The sequence below is a fragment of the Pongo abelii genome, chromosome 19 (assembly GCF_028885655.2).
Source record: "Pongo abelii isolate AG06213 chromosome 19, NHGRI_mPonAbe1-v2.0_pri, whole genome shotgun sequence".
Taxonomy (NCBI): domain Eukaryota; kingdom Metazoa; phylum Chordata; class Mammalia; order Primates; family Hominidae; genus Pongo; species Pongo abelii.
Window position 1 is genome coordinate 58,272,043 of NC_072004.2, and position 16,930 is coordinate 58,288,972.

General features: G+C 48.2%; 1 protein-coding gene across 7 annotated transcripts in view; it reads right to left on the bottom strand.

Annotated features, from left to right (window-relative positions):
- The window catches only part of MSI2 (musashi RNA binding protein 2), a 429,533-nt gene that overhangs the window by 80,916 nt on the left and 331,687 nt on the right, over positions 1 to 16,930 (bottom strand). For all 7 annotated transcript variants that reach the window (XM_024234809.3, XM_024234807.3, XM_054535667.2 and 4 more), the window contains one exon: positions 6,698 to 6,780. In XM_024234809.3, coding sequence (XP_024090577.2) covers positions 6,698 to 6,780 — 83 coding nt within the window. The remainder of the gene's footprint in view (positions 1 to 6,697; positions 6,781 to 16,930) is intronic.

Sequence of the window (16,930 nt, forward strand, 5' to 3'; positions counted from 1 at the left end):
TGGCCCCTGGCTTAGGCCCAATGGGGGAAACTTGAAGTTATCAAGGGCTGATTCCTTCAAGGCTACCCAATTACATACCCTACAACAGAACAGGCCGAGACCTCCAGGTATCAAATCAGGGCTTTATATCAGCTGCAAAAGGCAGCCATCCTCAACCTTCTGATTTCCCACAGGAGCAAACTGGTGCAGACAGGTAGGGCACTCGCCTGTGGTTACAGAATCACCAGCGGTGGACCTGGGATTCAGGCTCAGGTTCCAAGGCTCTCTTGGTGCCTCTAAGTGACCCAGCAGGTCCCGACTTGGGGACAAGGACACATGCACCTCACTCAGGAGAATCGAGCCCTTTACCCCAACAGATGCATGCCTCACGTGTCTTCTGCAAGCAATGCTCCAAGGCCTGCACCCAGAGGGGTAGGGCATGGTGAGGGGCGGGAGCAGTCCCTGGTACTGAGAGCTTCCTCCGGGAGATCTTCAGAAATCTGGTCTCTGTTTGACCATAGAGGGAGTATGGAGTGGTGCCAAGAGCACCAGACTGGCCTGGAGGTCCAGGTGCCAGGCCTGGCTTGGCCCCATTTGGCCTGGCTCCATGCTCCCTTCATTCCCAAGTCCCTTCCTTCTGATGATGGCTGGGCAATTTATGACCCACAACTCCCACATTATCTGTCATTAGCAGTGGCCCTTGCCTGGTGCTTCTCAGACTTTAATGTGCACACCAATCACTGGGGATTTGTCAGCATGCAGATTCTGACTCTGTAGGTCTAGGGTGGGTCCTGGGACTCTGCATTCCTAACCAGCTCCTAGGGGCTGCCAAGGCTGCTGGTACATGGACCACACTTTGATTACCAGCATCCAGACCTCTCATTCCAAGACAAGGGACAACCAAAGTAGCTGTATCCATGAGTTACTTAGCAAATTTCTGTAAATCCTATCACCTTAAAGGAGTAAGAAAAAGGACTATTTAAAGCAGGGGTGTAGCCAGGTGTAGTGGCTGATGCCTGTAATCCCAGCACTTTTGGAGGCAGAGGCAAGGGGATCACTTGAGGCCAGGAGTTCTAGACCATGTGGCCAACATGGTGAAACCCTCTCTCTACTAAAAACACACAAAAAATTAGCTGGGCGTGGTGGCGCATGCCTATAATCCCAGCTACTCGGGAGGCTGAGGCACGAGAATCACTCAAACCTGGGAGGCAGAGGTTGTGGTAAGCCGAGATCATGCCACTGCGCTCCAGCCTGGGTGACAGAATGAGACCCTGTCTCCAAAAAAAACCAAATAAAACAAAAAACAAAAAACAGAAAACAGGAGTGTCCAATCTTTTGGCTTCCTTGGGCCACATTGGAAGAATTGACTTCAGCCACACATAAAATACACTAATACTAAATATAGCTGATGAGCTTTAAAAAAAAGAAAAATAAAAAAAAAATCTCATAATGTTCTAAGAAAGTTTATGAATTTGCATTGGGCTGCATTCAAAGCCAACCTGGGCCGCATATGGCCTGTGGGTCATGGGTTGGACAAAGTTGATTTAAAGTAATCCTGCAGTAGTATTGTATGAAGCAAATAAAAACTCTTCTTGATATTCACCCATCATATAAATCCATATTTTTCAAATACTAGGTTTGCCTAAATGGGCAGCAAGGTATAATGAGAAGAACAGAGGGTTTGGAACCAGAATGACACAGGTTCAAATCCCAGCTCTGCCCCTTAGAACTGTCCCACCAAGGAAGATCCACTGCTGCTGAGCTCTAGTGAACCCCTCTGTAAAATGAGATGAGGACCCCTGCTCAGGATGTTGTGAGGACAAAGGGAGACAGCACGCACGTAAAGCACGGTCCCAGTGCCTATAAGCACTGATTCCTTTCTGTTGAATCAGGCGTGAGGAAAAGCTCTACCCGAGATGCCCTCGTCCCAGGCACCTTTCAGGCTGTACCCACGCTCTCACCCAACGAGGGTGGTGATAGCTCCCCAACATCATTTCAAGCTCTAGGCTGTACTAGGCCTCTGCGGATGCCTGGAGGTGGCTCTTGTCAATTCTCACCTCCCTTCCTGCTGCTGCCCGGCTCGTCAGGAGGCCGCTTGAAGGCTGGGCTCTGGCGACTCATCAAGCAAGTGTCCCTGCTGCTCAGGGGCTGCTTCAATCAGGGGGACGCCACAGGAGGCATTATTAGCTGCACCCGCACTGGGGCACACAGAGTAGCCAGGGAGGATCCCCTCTCTGGTGGGTCACGAGGCGGCTCTGTGCATGCATTTGTGTGTGTTTATTGATAAAGAGCCACATTTGCATTTTGCTCTGGCTTGGAGAGCTTGTGGGTTTGGCCCTGAGCTTGGGTGGCAGTCAGCTTCTGTCCCGTGCTTGTCACTTATCTGTGTCTGTGGCAGCGGAGGAAGAGGCATGGAGATCTGGGACCTGTAAAACCCAAGCGTGGTCCTTCTCCCTAGCTGGGAATCTGGCCTGTCTCCTCTGCTCTTCTCCTAGGAGAACATGGAACCGCATGGGCCACGACATAGCTGACTGGGAAAGGGCGGTCAGTGGCGGAGGGCCTGCAGCCCAGCTACATAACCCTGAAAGTCCCTTTCGGCCTGAAGAGCACACACAGTCTGATGGGTACAGATGTGAGCTCTGGAGTACAGCTTTCTGGGCTTGAATTCTGGGGCTGCCATTTGCTGACCATGTGACCTTGGGCAAACTGCTTAACCTGTCTCTGCCTCGCCTTGCCAATCTGTAAATAGGGATAATGATTAAAGAGTAAGTGAAAATCAAATGAAACAAGATGCATGATGCATAAAGTGTTTAGTAGAATATGTAGTTCGTACCACCCAATGTCAGCTATTAGTGGGATCTTTATGTGTGAAAGGGTGTCATGTGGGGTCTTTCTGGGCATCCTCCTGCCTGGAGATAACCTCCTTAAGGCAGGGCCTACATGGGGAATGAAGGGAAGGGTTCCTGTGACCCCCACTTCCCAAAGACAGCTATCCTGGTTCCCTGTGAGTAGAATGACTCATGCCTGCTCTTGGCCCTTCTGCATGGTAGAGAAGGACCTCCATTTTAAAAAATGCCCAGGAAGAGACTCCCCAACCCAATTAGATGGGCGATGGCTTTAGGAACCATAATGTGCCTCACAGACATGTGGTTCTTCAGTGAATCCTTTATTTAGTCCACAATTATTTATACAGGGTCTCCTAAGTGCCAGGCACATGAAATTGATTCAGAAGACCTAGATTCAAGTCCTATGTCTGTGACTAATCTGCAGTAAGACCTTTCCTATCTGTGAATATAAAAAAATCATGGCTCCAGTATGTACCAGGGGGTGCAGCTATCTGCCACTTCCTGCCAAATGCCCAGAAAGATTGCGAGGGTTTGAGGAGATGGGTCTGTGGTTTCACAGCACAGTCCTGTTTATGAAACACTCCTATGCACATTCTAACAATCATCCGTGTTCTTGCTTGGCAGTCTCTGAGTTTTCAGTTTTTCTGGATATCTCATTTGAATTCTGTCCATAGCCCAGTTTAAACTCATTTCCTTTTCTTTGGGCCTCAGAAGTAGAAACCAGTATCACAAAAACCAAAACAATTCAGGATCCAGGCTTCTCTATCAACACCCTTTAAATTCCACCCTTCTTCAGAAGAGGGGAATTGGCTGGAGAAATCTCTCTCAATGACAGCTCGTGGATGATGGCAAGGATAATGGCAAGAGCTACCACGGATCAAGCTTGCACCCTCTGCAGACACTGTGCTAAGCCCTTTGCTCATGGTATGTCACCCAGTCTCTAACAACCCAATGAGGCAGTATCATTACCAGTCCTGTCTTACTGGAGCTCAGCAAGGCCCAGTGTTCTTCTCCAAAGTCCTCTCCCAGGGCCTCTAAACTCTCCACCTTGGAGCTCATAACAGTTGGGCTGTGCTGGGAACGTGGACCAACACCTCCAAAGCCTGTGATCCGAATCAATCTGCCCCCACTTCTTCCTCTTGTCTACTCCCATCTTTGCTCATTCTCTTGAAGAACAAGTACTAGCCCCAGATTCAAAGGCAAACACAAACCCTTACACTAAAAACCCGGTTATGTGCACCTGACATAGTCACCCTCCACCTGGGTGGGAGAGAAGGCGATAAATATGAAACAGGAAAATGGCTGCAAATCTCTCTGGCTTCAAGCCAGCCCCCATGGGTTCTTTTTCTGGGGCAGAAGCTCTACTTCCTGATTGCTGTCCGGGTTATCTGGGGATTCACCCTCCCACCCCCAAGCTCCAACAACTGTCTATACAGTTCCTTTGGCACCAGTAAGCTCAAGACCTATGCTCCTTCACTCTCTGGGTAGCCTGGGACCTATCCCCTGAGCCTCAGTTTCCCAGGATAAAGCCTTTCCCCATCTGTGTCTCGGGTTCGTTTCAAAGCCCGTCAACAGGGAAGGGCTACACATACGCATTCAAGGTGAAAAATGGAGCAATGTTTTTCCAGTCTACATCTGGCCTTTCCTGATGAACCCTTAAGGCTTGGCAGGACAAGAATGGCATCTGCCAGTACTCTCTTCTATTCCCCACTGCCCAGCAGCCTTAGTGGAGCCTGTCAATGGCGTGCTCTGGCTAGGATAAACAAGGCATCTGGGCACTGGATGCAAGTTTCATTTAAGTCCTCTCCCTCTCATTTTAAAAATAGCTAGTACTGGTCGGGCACAGTGGCTCATGCCTGTAAGCCCAGCACTTTGGGAGGCCGAGGCAGGTGGATCACTTGATGTCAGGAGTTTGAGATCAGCCTGGCCAACATGGCGAAACCCTGTCTCTACTAAAAATACAAAAATTAGCTGGGTGTGCTGGCACACGCCTGTAGTCCCAGCTACTTGGGAGGCTGAGGCAGGAGAATTGCTTGAGCCCGGGAGGTGGAGGTTTCAGTGAGCCGAGATCACGCCACTGCATTCCAGCCAGGGCAACAAAGCAAGACTCCGTCTCAATTTAAAAAAAAAATAAAAATAGCAAGTAGTAACCTACCAAGAGAAAAGTACCAACTGTAAACTTGCACGGACATTTGGGGAGCAGAGAAAGCCTATGAGGGGACCTGTGTTATTCTGTCACACTTATCTCCCTCCTACCATTTTAATGTCTGAGTTGATGCCTCCAACATACAGTAGGCAAAAAAAGAGTATTTTCATTTCAGATGCATATGATGGCAAAGGAACAATATGAACAATATTATTTTAGTGCCCTGGGAAAAAATTAGCAAGTCAAATATTGAATCAGGCCTGTAGCACCACATGCTAAGCAGATTGCTTTGATCTTATCCACACTAAAAGCTCTATTATTGAATTTAAAGTTGGTGAACACATATCAGACCAATATACAATGCATGTCTGAATGCATGTTTCAGAAGCAAGAAATGTTTTGACAAAAGGAAGAAAATATTAAAGTCACAGCTGCAATTGAAACACAAATTTGCCCTCCCTCTTCTCTTGAGGCTGGAGGCTCTCATGGCCAACCAAAATGTTTTTGCTCCTAAGGACCTGCTGATGGTTCCAGAAACACCTGCTGAGCTTCTATTTTTCTGGAACCAACAAAGAAGGGAATTTTCACCCCCCTACTCAATCCGAAGAAAGGAGTTTGAGACTTTGAGTGTGCAAATGCTATGCATGATATGGCACCCTCTGGTGGCCACTGATCTGGGAGGCCTACATGGCTTCCCAAACTTCCAGTAATCCAACCTCCCTTCCTCTTGAGGCTGCTGTGGCAGAAAAAGGAACTTTAAAGAGCCAAAGAGAGGGAAGGAAACAGCTGATCAAGAGGGCAGAAATTAATTGATGGCAAGGGAGGGAATGTTAATTTTCCAGCAGGACCCAAAGAGAAAAATAGTTTGGTGCAGTAAACTTCCTATCTAGGATATACCCCTCAAATGCTGCACAGCAAAAGAATATCCTAAGCCAGGTGTCAGCAAGTTACGACTCATAGGTCAAATCCAGCCCCTCTGCCTGTTTTTTAAAGTCCAAGAATTAAGAATGGTTTTTACATTTTATTTTTATTTTTTTTTTGAGACAGGGTTTCGCTTTGTTGCCCAGGCTGGAGTGCAGTGGTGTGATCATGGCTCACTGCAGCCTCAACCTCCCAGGGTCAGGTGATCCTCCCACCTCAGCCTCCTGAGTAGGTGGGGTACAGGTGCACTGCACCCAGCTAATTTTTTTTTTTTTTTTTTTTTTTTTTTAAGAGATGAGGTCTGGCTGTGTTTCCCAGGCTGGTCTCAAACTCCTGGCCTCAAGTGATTTTCCTGCCTTGGCCTTCTAAAGTGCAGAGATTATAGGTGTGAGCCACCATGCTTGGCCTGGTTTTTACATTTTAAGTGGTTAAAAAATTAATATTTTGTGATCTGTGAAAATTATATAAAGTTCATATTTTGGTGTCCATAAACAAAGCTTTATTGAAACACAGCCCCACTCCTTCATGTATGCATTGCCTATGGATGCTACCCAGCAGAACTGGGTAGTTGCAGTCAGCTGTATGGCCTGCAAAGCTGAAAATATTCATGACTTGGCCCTTTATAGAGTTTGTCCACCTCAGTATGAAACAACTGCTACTGTTCACAGGCCTGGACCCTGAACATCTAGCCCCCTCCCCACTCCTGCCCACTCCAGCCTGATGATGGGCTGGAGCAGTCTGCAAGACGGGGTGTGTACGTAGAGGAAGGGGGCGTTCCATTTCAGCGCAACCCCTACACACTTACCATTTTATTATTGATTTCATGGAAATGAATCTCACAGACTTTCTCCACAACATCTTCATTCTCAAAAGTGACAAAGCCAAACCCTAAAGGAAAAGAGAGAGAAGAAAAAACAAAGAGAGGCGGGGTGAGTTCAGTTCTGGCAGGCCCAGGTTTTTCTCTGACATCCTGAGGTCTTGACAGCCTCCTGGTCTGCGGGTAGCTAGGCGGATCCTTGGGAGGGCCTTGAGGTTGGAGGCAATGATTTCTAATTTGTACCGAGCACCCTTCCAACAGCGAGGAAAAGTTAATGATTTCACCCACATGCAGCGGGCACTGTGTGGTTTACATTTGCCCCGAAGCAAACAAGAAATTTACTTGTCTGTTATTTACAAGGGTCAGAGCCCCGCGGCTCTGTGCACCGCAGCAGGCGGGTGGGCTAACGAGAGCCTCGTGGATCACTGCGGGGCCACGCTTGCCCTTTCCGCGAGCAGCCCTGGCCAGCCCTCGGGTCGGCCTCCAGACGGAGGCGGTTATTTGTCCTTTTCTTCCTGAATTACTTCCTCTAATACCTCATCAGGACATCCTGAGGCCTGGAAGAAACTATTAAAAGTTTCAGGCCTCTGTTCCGCGCAGGCATCCTTTTTATACTGCTGCTTCAAAAGCGCTCTGGATTTGGGGCAGTTTAAGACTGTTTGATGCCTGCTGTCGGCCCGTCAGCTATCCACTGTATTTACTCGGCTGGAGACCGGCTTTGCTAGACAAGCTGCACTGAAGAATTTTGGCAGGCGACTGCGGCTCAGTATCCTCAGTTCCTCTCCCTACCCTCCTGCCCCTTTCTTTCTTCTCCTCCCGCCTCCGACAGCGTTTCCAGCATGTGGCCCCATCTGTGACCCCACTCAGTAAGTGCTGCTTTACCACATGGCCCCACGCAGGGTTGCACCCTCCTTGGATGGGATGCAGCTGCCACGTGGTAGCGCTAACATGGCGAGGGAGCACAGGCCATGGAGGCAGACACACTGATGGAGAGACTGAGACCTGGCTTCCAGTTCTCACTGTGCATCTACTTTATGTTTAATCTGGGGAAGCCCCTTCCCCTCTCTGAGCCTCAACTTTTGCATCTGCAAATGAAGGTGGTAGAACTGGACCCTGGGTTTCACACCTCCTGTGACAACCCAAATCAGGATTCACAAGGCTGTCTGCTGCCATCTGAATGTTTGTGGCTGCCCCTTGCTGCCCCCCGACCCCCGACCCAGATTCATGTTGAAATCCAAACTCCCAATGTGATGGTATTAAGAGTTCAGGCCTTTGGGAGGTGATGAGTTCGTGAGGATGGGGCCCTCATAAATGGAATTAGTGCCCTTACAGAAAGACACTAGAAAGCTTGTTTTTTTCTCTCTACCATGCGAGGATGCAATAGGAAGGCAGCTGTCTGTACACAGGAAGGGGGGCCCTCCCAGAAATGACCATGCTGGCACTCTGCTCTTAACTGCCAGCTTCCAGAACTGTGAGAAATAAATCATTTTTCTTAGACCTTGGTACTTCATTATAGCCGCCCCAACTAAGACACTCTTCTCCCCAAAGGTATGAACCTGGCTGAACACTAAGCCAGACACACCAAGCAGGAAGACGAAAACTGAATGGCTGTTCTATCACAATCATATTATGATAACTGTGTTTCCAGTCAATGAGTAAAATACAGATGCTTCCTTTTCAAACTCTGTGTCTATTTTGGGTCCCTGCAACACAAGACGGAGAGGGAATTTCTCAGGTCCCTTCTGACTCTCATGCATCCAACTCTAACACCACCGAATTCTAAGGAACACCGGGAAATGGGAAGCTGATATGTGGAGCTCCTTTAGCATAGCTCCTGCAGGGACTAGCAGATTCTTCGGTATGAGAATAAAAAAGGCTACTCTCTGCTCTCAAACCATTTCCAGTAAAACAGAGGGCTAGGACCATGAAACACAGCAATCGTGATCTTTATCATGTCATTTGCTACCACCACACACTAAATACTGGGCCAGTGCTCCCAGCATACACAGTCCAGCCTGTTGTAGATACATAAGGCAGCATCAGACATACCATAAAGTGGACATGAGTGTCTGCTGGAGGGGCTCAAAGATGCCGAGTTTCTCCGTGTGTCACCCAGTAAAAGCTAGGTTCTCAGTTACCTCAGAGGCCTGAAGCAGACATCCGACATATGTTGTTTGAAATGCTGTCCAACAAAAAAACCTTTCACCAGGTTTATACCCCCTGCCCCCTAAACCAGGTCCTTTGAGATAAAGCTGCTGGGAATGCTATCCTATTCCCTCTCTTTGGGCATCTCCTTCTCCTTGGCCCTTGGTCCCACTGATCATTGCAGAGCTGGAGAAGAGCCACACCGACACGTCCCCAAGCCACTTCTCTTTGGGCTTTGGGGTATTTGTTCCTCAAGCGCTCCTTTAAGCACTTTCAGTTTCCTGAGGGCATTCAGCTCACCCTACTGGGGTATGTCTCAGGAATCCTGGGTTGGGAGGAGCCCTAAAAACATCAGGTTAAAACTCCCACCCAGTCAAGGACCCCTGGAGCACTCAGCCAGGAACTTAATCTTTTTGGTTAATCTCCTTCCCCCATTCCCACCCCCCTAGGGCCCAGAACCTAACTGGCCCCAGGAGAATGGATTAAGAGCCAGCGCCCTCCCGCAATCCCACAGGGAGGGAGGGGCAGCACTTCGGAGGCCACGGAAATTGGCCAGCGTGCCTTCAAGCCAGAGCGCCCTGCAAGAGGGTGATGCTGGGGTCTTGTTCTCTAAGGGTCCTCAGGATGGAACAGGGCCCCTAACACACACCAAGTGCTGAGTGAGTGAATGAATGAGCCATTTCTGCTCCTCCAGGGTCCGAGCATCTTGCTAATCCACTTGAGTCACTGCTTTGCCTCAAGACTGATACTGCTCTTCCTTCTGTGTTTACCAGCTGCCACCTGTGCTAGGCATTGTGAAGGACATGGAGAGCAACAAGGCAATGGCCCTCTGCTTGCACAATTCCCGAACAGGCACGAGTCAGAGGATCCCATGCAGGGACAGCCTCTCCCTCTCACCCCTCACTTCCAGCCTGCGGGGCACTCTGGGTCTCGTCTGTCTTTGAAGGTCACCCCTCTGCCCCAGCCCCCACGCCCAGGCACCTTGCAAATAAAACAAAAGCCAGGATAGGCCAGTTTCTAGGGAACCTCACTGCTAATTAGGACAAGTGTAGCAGGATGAATAGTGGCCCTGCAAACATACACCCATGTCCTAATCCCTGGAATTTATGAATGTGACCTTATTTGGAAAAAGAGCTTTTGCAAATGTAATTTAATTAAGAATCTTGAGAAGAGATTATCCTGGATTTAGGGTGGGCCCTAAATCCAATGACAGGTGTCCTTAAAAGACAAACCGGGGATATTTGAGACACAGAGAAAGAGAAGAAGGCCGTGTGAAGACACAGGTAGGCAGAGAACGGAGTGGTACCGCCACAAACCAGGAACACCTGGAGTCTTGAGACGCTGCTCTTCCAGAAGGCAAGGAACGACTGTCCCCAGAACCTCTTAGGGGAGTGCAGCGCTGGCTTCCAGAACTGTGAGACAAGAAGTTTCTGTTGTTTTAAGCCACCAAGTTTGTGGTGATTTGTTATGGCAGCCACAGAAAACTAATACTAATACAGCAAGGTTCTAGGTTTCAGCTGCCTCCATATCCCACACAGGGGGGCCGCACACGACCTCCTCCCGCCAGGCCTGCTGACTTGGTCAATCATGCTGCTCTGGACTGAAGGCGGGAGAGAGTGGATGAATGAGAAAAACCCATCCTGGCTATGGGGAAAGAACATGAAGCCAGTGCCACCGCTGAAGGGCACCGCCCCACGAGCCAGAGGACAGCCTAGTTTAAAGCCACCTTGCAGCTAAGCAAAGATCCACACTTGATCCTAGAATACAGGCCAGAGTAAGTCCAATCACCATGGCAGGCCATGGCTGAGTTCCCTGCCATGGAAGCTGCTTTCCTGCTGCAAACCAACTCCTTCCTGGTCCACTGCACAAATCACCTTCATACCATTCAGGACTCTCTGATGCCCCAGTTTCCCACTCTGAGATGGGAAGAAGGGCGACTGAGCTAGGAGACAGGAATTAAAATGCAGACTGTTGCACCAGGAAGGGTCGGGGCAAGACTGAGGGCATCATCTCAAATTCTGACTCTGATATTCTCCCTGCTGGTCCTTTTCCTAACCCCACAGGACTCAAAATTCAAGTATCACAAAAATGATTTTCCTGATAAAACGAGACAGCCTGGATTTCAAGCCTATGTACCCTGGATGCATAACAATTCAGCGATGTCAAGACTCATTTGCAGTATTTTAAAGACCTATATCACTTCAACATCTCTGTCTGTTTGGCCTGAGCAGAGAAAACAAACTTGATTATGTCTAAAATATTTATTTATTCCATTTGGGGAAAGCAAAGAAGCAACAGAACACTTAATTATCAATAAGTGTTATTCCTTAACATATAATCATTTTTATTTCACAGATGCATTAGCATTTACAATGAATTAGTAACTTAGTGGTGAATAACCCCCAAAATGAATTAAAATGAGCAGTGGAGGACAAAAACAATGGGGTCAGAAATTTGGGATAGAGTGATGGGTGGGAAAAATCCTTTTGGCATCACAGCCTTCTTTTCCGAAATAAGTATTTTATTGTGGTAAAATATACACAACTTAAAATTTACCAACTTAGCCTTTTTTTTTTTTTTTGGAGGTGGAGTCTCGCTCTGTCACCCAGGTTGGAGTGCAGTGGCGCGATCTTGGCTCACTGCAACCTCCACTTCCCGGGCTCATGTGATTCTCCTGCCTCAGCCTCCCAGGTAGCTGGGACTACAGGTACACGCCACCACACCTGGCTAATTTTGTATTTTTAGTAGAGACGGGGTTTCACCATGTTGGCCAGGCTGGTCTCGAGCTCTTGACCTCAGGTGATCCGCCCGCCTCACCCTCCCAAAGTGCTGGGATTATAGCGCGAGCCAATGTGCTCGGCCATTGTAGCCATTTTTAATCACACAATTCAGTGGCATTAAGTACACTTAAAATGCTGTGCAGCCATCACCAGTATCCACCTCCTGACCTCTTCTGTACCCGTTAAATAACTCCCCATTTCCCCCTCCCCCAGCCCTAGTAACCTCTATTTTACTTTTTTTTTTTTTTGAGACAGGGTCTCAGACCCCTGTCACTCAGGCTAGAGTGAAGTAGAACAATCTTGGCTCATTGCAGTCTTGATCTCCCAAGCTTAAGCAATCCTCTTATCTCAGGCTGTCAGGTAGCTGAGACTACAGGTGTGTGCCACCACGCCTGGCTAATTTTTTGTAATTTTTTTGTAGAGATGGGGTTTCACCATGTTACCCAGGCTGGTCTCAAAACTCCTGGGCTCAAGTGATCCTCCTGCCTTAGCCTCCCAAAGTGTTGAGATTACAGGCATGAGCCACCATACCGGCCTATATTTTACTTGTTTTGACTATGAATTTTCCCATATAAGTGGCATCATACACTATATGTCCTGTACTGTTGTACCTGGCTTGTTTTATTTGACATATGTTTTCAAGGCATCATGGTCTTTTGAACAATCTACTGAATGTACAGGAGATTTGGGAGAGCTGGAGGACAGGGAGTTGTGATTATTTCCTTCTCATTGCTCTAAAAGAGGGCCCCATGCAGAATCAGAAATAGAGCCTCATGAAGGCCCATCAAACTGAGTTGTAGCAGCCAGGTAAAAGAAACACACAATTATCCTCACTCAGCAAGGGGCCAGATAACAAGCTATGTGCCCCAGCGGGTCCCTTTGCCTCTCTGGACCTGTAAAAGCAGCAGGCAGAAGCAGGGGTCCTGCTCCAGCCCCTGGCAGAGTGAGGACTCTAATCTATGGCGAGTCTGTGAGGGCTGGCACTCCATCGGGGCCCTCTGGGTTACCCCTGTGAACATCCACTGCTCATCTCCCTTGGTCCTAAGAACCGGAGAACTCCTCCCCTGGGCATTTAAACTCACTCAAGCCACCACCCAGAATGGAGAGGAGACCCAGGGACTGACAACTAGGGGAGGTGGGGGAAACAAAGGGCCAGAACTTGGGGGACAAGAGACTAGTTCACCAAAGAAACCCTTTTCACCTGGCATCAGCAAAGTGGCACCTGCCCCGCCTCTCCTAAAGCCCCCACCTTAACTGCACCCCACACTTCCAAGGGGCTCTAGAAGTCAGCAAAGCTGGGACAAAGAAGGTGGTGGGAAGATTAACCCTAAACACCAGTGGTTTAAAAATGGATATTAATAGGGTAGCAGTTGACAGGGAGCATTTAAAAATGAAATTCTAGCATTCTCTTGAATGAAGCTATTATTAGAAACTAATGAGTAAGCGCTATTTAAGAGATAAGTATTTAACAGTCAAACCTTTTCCCCCTCTTTTATCCAAATGAACAAAACTAAATATTCATCTGAATAATACAAAGCTACAAAAGACCACATACACAGAAGAAGAAGATCGAAATCTGAAAATGAGATACCTCAAAATTAAAATGACCTGCCCCAAACGCAGTCACTGAGGAACATTGACAGTTAACTTACAAGAGAATTTTTTTTTAGGTCAGAGAGAGAAAGATGGGAACAGCCTCTTCCTAGCCTCAAAAATAATTTTCTTCTCTTATCATATAGGTCAATGAACACTAATGGGCAATCACATAGTAACTAATGCACCTTCAGTGAAAATCAATGCAAGTCATGAGTTAACACACTTGGTTAATGGAGAAAAAAAATGAGGGAGGAAAAAACCCCAGATTGTCAAATTTATTCTGAGTATCCCATGAGAAATTTAAGGTATGTGTACTTAAGAATATTTATAACTCATGCAACTTCCCTCTCTTGCTAATAACCCAGTATTTGGGGAAAGCAATATTCATGGGTTGCTTTCAGCACAAATGAATCCCTTGGGTTTGGGTGTGGGGAGCACTTTCTGGTTTGAAAATCCTTTTCATCCATCCTCCTACCTGGTCCCCAAGGCAACTCTGCGAGAAGCAGGGCAGGCTCTGCTACTGTCATTGTGCTCAAATGTTCTGCACAGTTCAGTGACTCATCCATCGTGACATGGCCGCTAAACCAGAGGCAGGAACTGAACCCAGGAGTGGTACCCCAAGTTACTTTCATACTCCCCTCTACTTTTCTGGAGAAGACTGTCAGGGTCTTCTTTGGATCAGTAAGTGTTCAGGGATGGATTTGGTGGCCATATGGCTCAGAGAGCATGAGAGGGGCCGGCCTGGCAAGGAGGCATGGTGGTGTGCTTGCATCGTCACAAGTCAAGCCCCAGGTGGCTGTGCATCCATTGGCAACCCCACACCTCGGGCTGTCCCCAGCCCCAATGCGGAACATTTCTAGGTCACCTCCATGAGCTATGGCAGGTTTGGCAAGTCAGCTGTCCTGCAACCCTAAACCTGGAAGATTTGAGGCCCCACCTGGAAGTGCAGAAGCGATGAGTAGTGTGCACAGATGCATGGCAGGCATGGGGAGGTGGCATCACATGCCTTGGCTTTGCTCTAAGAAAAATATAACTCAGAAGATCAGTATGTTCCAAGAAAAAAAACAGGCTACCTTTTCAAAAGCAGCAGCATGTTTCTGATTACTGGCTGCCATGTTGGGAAATCACTGCACAATACTTTGGCTTCAGTGAGAGCCAATTGGAGTCGCCATTAGAAGTTCCTGGGCGTTTTCAGACACTAGGTATTGGGAAAGGGTGGGTGATGATCAGGCTGTGTGTGCTTTTACATCCAGGTGCCAATGTGGACTTTGCAAGGTAGGAAGGGCTAGGATTCCTTCCATTACAACTCACATCTGCTTCCCAAAGGCAGTTATTGAGGATCAGTCCACATTCCAATAATAATGTTAAAAAGAGAAAGCTCATCTGCCGTCACTGAGCAGCCAATCTATAACTCAATCTTCACTCCCAGCCCCACCCTGGGGAGTATGAATAGAAATGATTGTTCCCACTTTACAGACGAAGAACTGAGGCCCCGATGGGACCCTGTGTTCTCTCCCCTGCAGCCCACCTTCTTCATGTGAAGGCAGACTGTTCCATACTCATCATTCCTACCTTGTCCAACAACTGCACCCCTGAACCCTGTCTCTGTCATGTTTCCCTGTAAGAACATCTATGAAATAGGCAAGAGCCCTTGGTTCTTACAACCTGGCAGACAGAGGGCAAGGAGAGAGTGGGGAAAGATATGGCCAACCACTTCAGCTCTATGTTGGCTTCCCCTGCACCCTGAAGTATCTGATTTCTTAAATATAAGAGCAGGGAAGGAGGCACTGAGGATTTTCAGAGATATACAGCAAAGAAGACCTTCACACAGAAAAACAGCTAGAGTATCTCCTAAGCCAGTCTAACTAGGATGAGCACAGCAGAGTGACTTCTCTGAACCTTTCCAGACCCCCAACCGCAGACGTACCTGAAGTAGGACTGGGATACCAGACTCGATGCTAGAAGTTTCTTTGCAGCAAACTGGCTCTCAAATGAGTCAGCTGCCCTGGAGGGATGGACAGAGAAGTGCTCACTTCCCTGGCCTTATTAAGAAGAAAGAAAAGGGGCAGGCACGCTGACCTGAGCTGTACACAGCACCCAGCCTCAGGGATGATTAAGAACAAAGACTTCGAGGTCAGGAGGCCATCAGAGGCAGATACTTGAGACTGCCCTCCTGGTGGCCAGTAAACAAGCCCGTGATGGATTCGAGGGGTCTGCGGGCATGCCCTCTTAGCACAGCCCTCCCTCCTCCCTGATATCCTTCTTCCTCCCTCTCCCCAAAATAAGCAGCCTCTCTTTGGGGTCCCTTCTGAACTGGCCCTCCTTCTCTGCCATGTCTCCGTCCCCTCCAGGGCGGCATCGCAGCCCCTCCACTGTGGCATCCTTCATGCACCTGCTTCCTCGTTTACACCAGTAGTTTGGCAGCTGGTTGCTGTAAACTATAATAAAATGCCTTTCCAAAAAATGAAGGAATGTGACCAGACACGCCAGACATCATGATATTAAAGCCGTGTCAATTAATTTCTCCCCCCTGCTTGATAAACGAGCCCCATTCCATCTCTTAATAATGAGGAGAGAAACAAGAAAAGTTGACACTTAGTTTAATTTATTTTCTCAACTTGCCTGGTCATATTTCTTTCTGCCTTGCAGAGCTGGCTGGGGCTGCCGGGAATTACAAGTGGCTCAAGCACAGGCAAGGCAGAGATCGGCGTGAGTCGACACGGGTCTCCTTTATTCCCCCACACACTTAATCAGGAGGGGGAAAGTGACTTAGTGAGCCAGCTCACACCTGCGCCTCTGCAGCCACCTTTGGGGCTGGGGGGAATTGGGTGGGGGGCGGGGAGTGATCTCAGGTGTGTGAGGAATCAGATAACAGAAATGGCACTATCAGATTTCCAATCTAGTTCCATGGAACTGCACAAGACTGCATTCCCTAAATTAATATTAAGCTACGTTGGCGGCATTTGCCAGAGGGGAGCCAATTTCTCAACTGGAAAGGTGCTTTTCTTTCCTTTTCAGCTCAGGGATGCGCTGGCCAACCCTTGACCTTGAAATGTGAGGAGAAACCTTCTAAAAGTCAGGCGCCAACCATGAACCACCAAGTGTTTCATCAGGCTTTACTTACAAAGAGTTTTTTCAGTTGGCCACCATAACCTGGTGACCATTTATTTATGGATGCTCCTAGACAATATATCAAGGTGGGGGTGAAGGCCAAGTGTGCTCCTAGACCAGTGCTTCTGGGTGTGGTCCTGCAGCAGAATCTCTCATGGGGGAAGGGCTTGTCAAAAATGCAGATCCCTGGGCTCTGCCAGCTCCTAACACGGTCTCAGTGGTCTCAGTGGGTGTTGCCCAGGAACTGTGTTTTTACCCAGGTTTCTGGTAATTCTGATGCTGAGGCAAGCCTGACTCTGCCCTATGCTTCCCAATTCAGGACAAGCTAAGTGGAGACCATATGGTAAAAGAGAATCTAGAACTCACCACAGGAAAGAGAATTTTGAGGACCTTTCTTACATCAAGTGGGAAACTTTTTTTTTTTTAAAGAGATGGGGTTTTGCCATGTTGGCCAGGCTGCTCTCGAACTCCTGGCCTCAAGTGATCCTCCCATTTTGGCCTCCCCAAGGGCTGGGATCACAAATATGAGCCACCATGCCCCTCAATAATGCTGTCTTTAAGAAGCCTCTGACATCCAAGGCAGACCAGG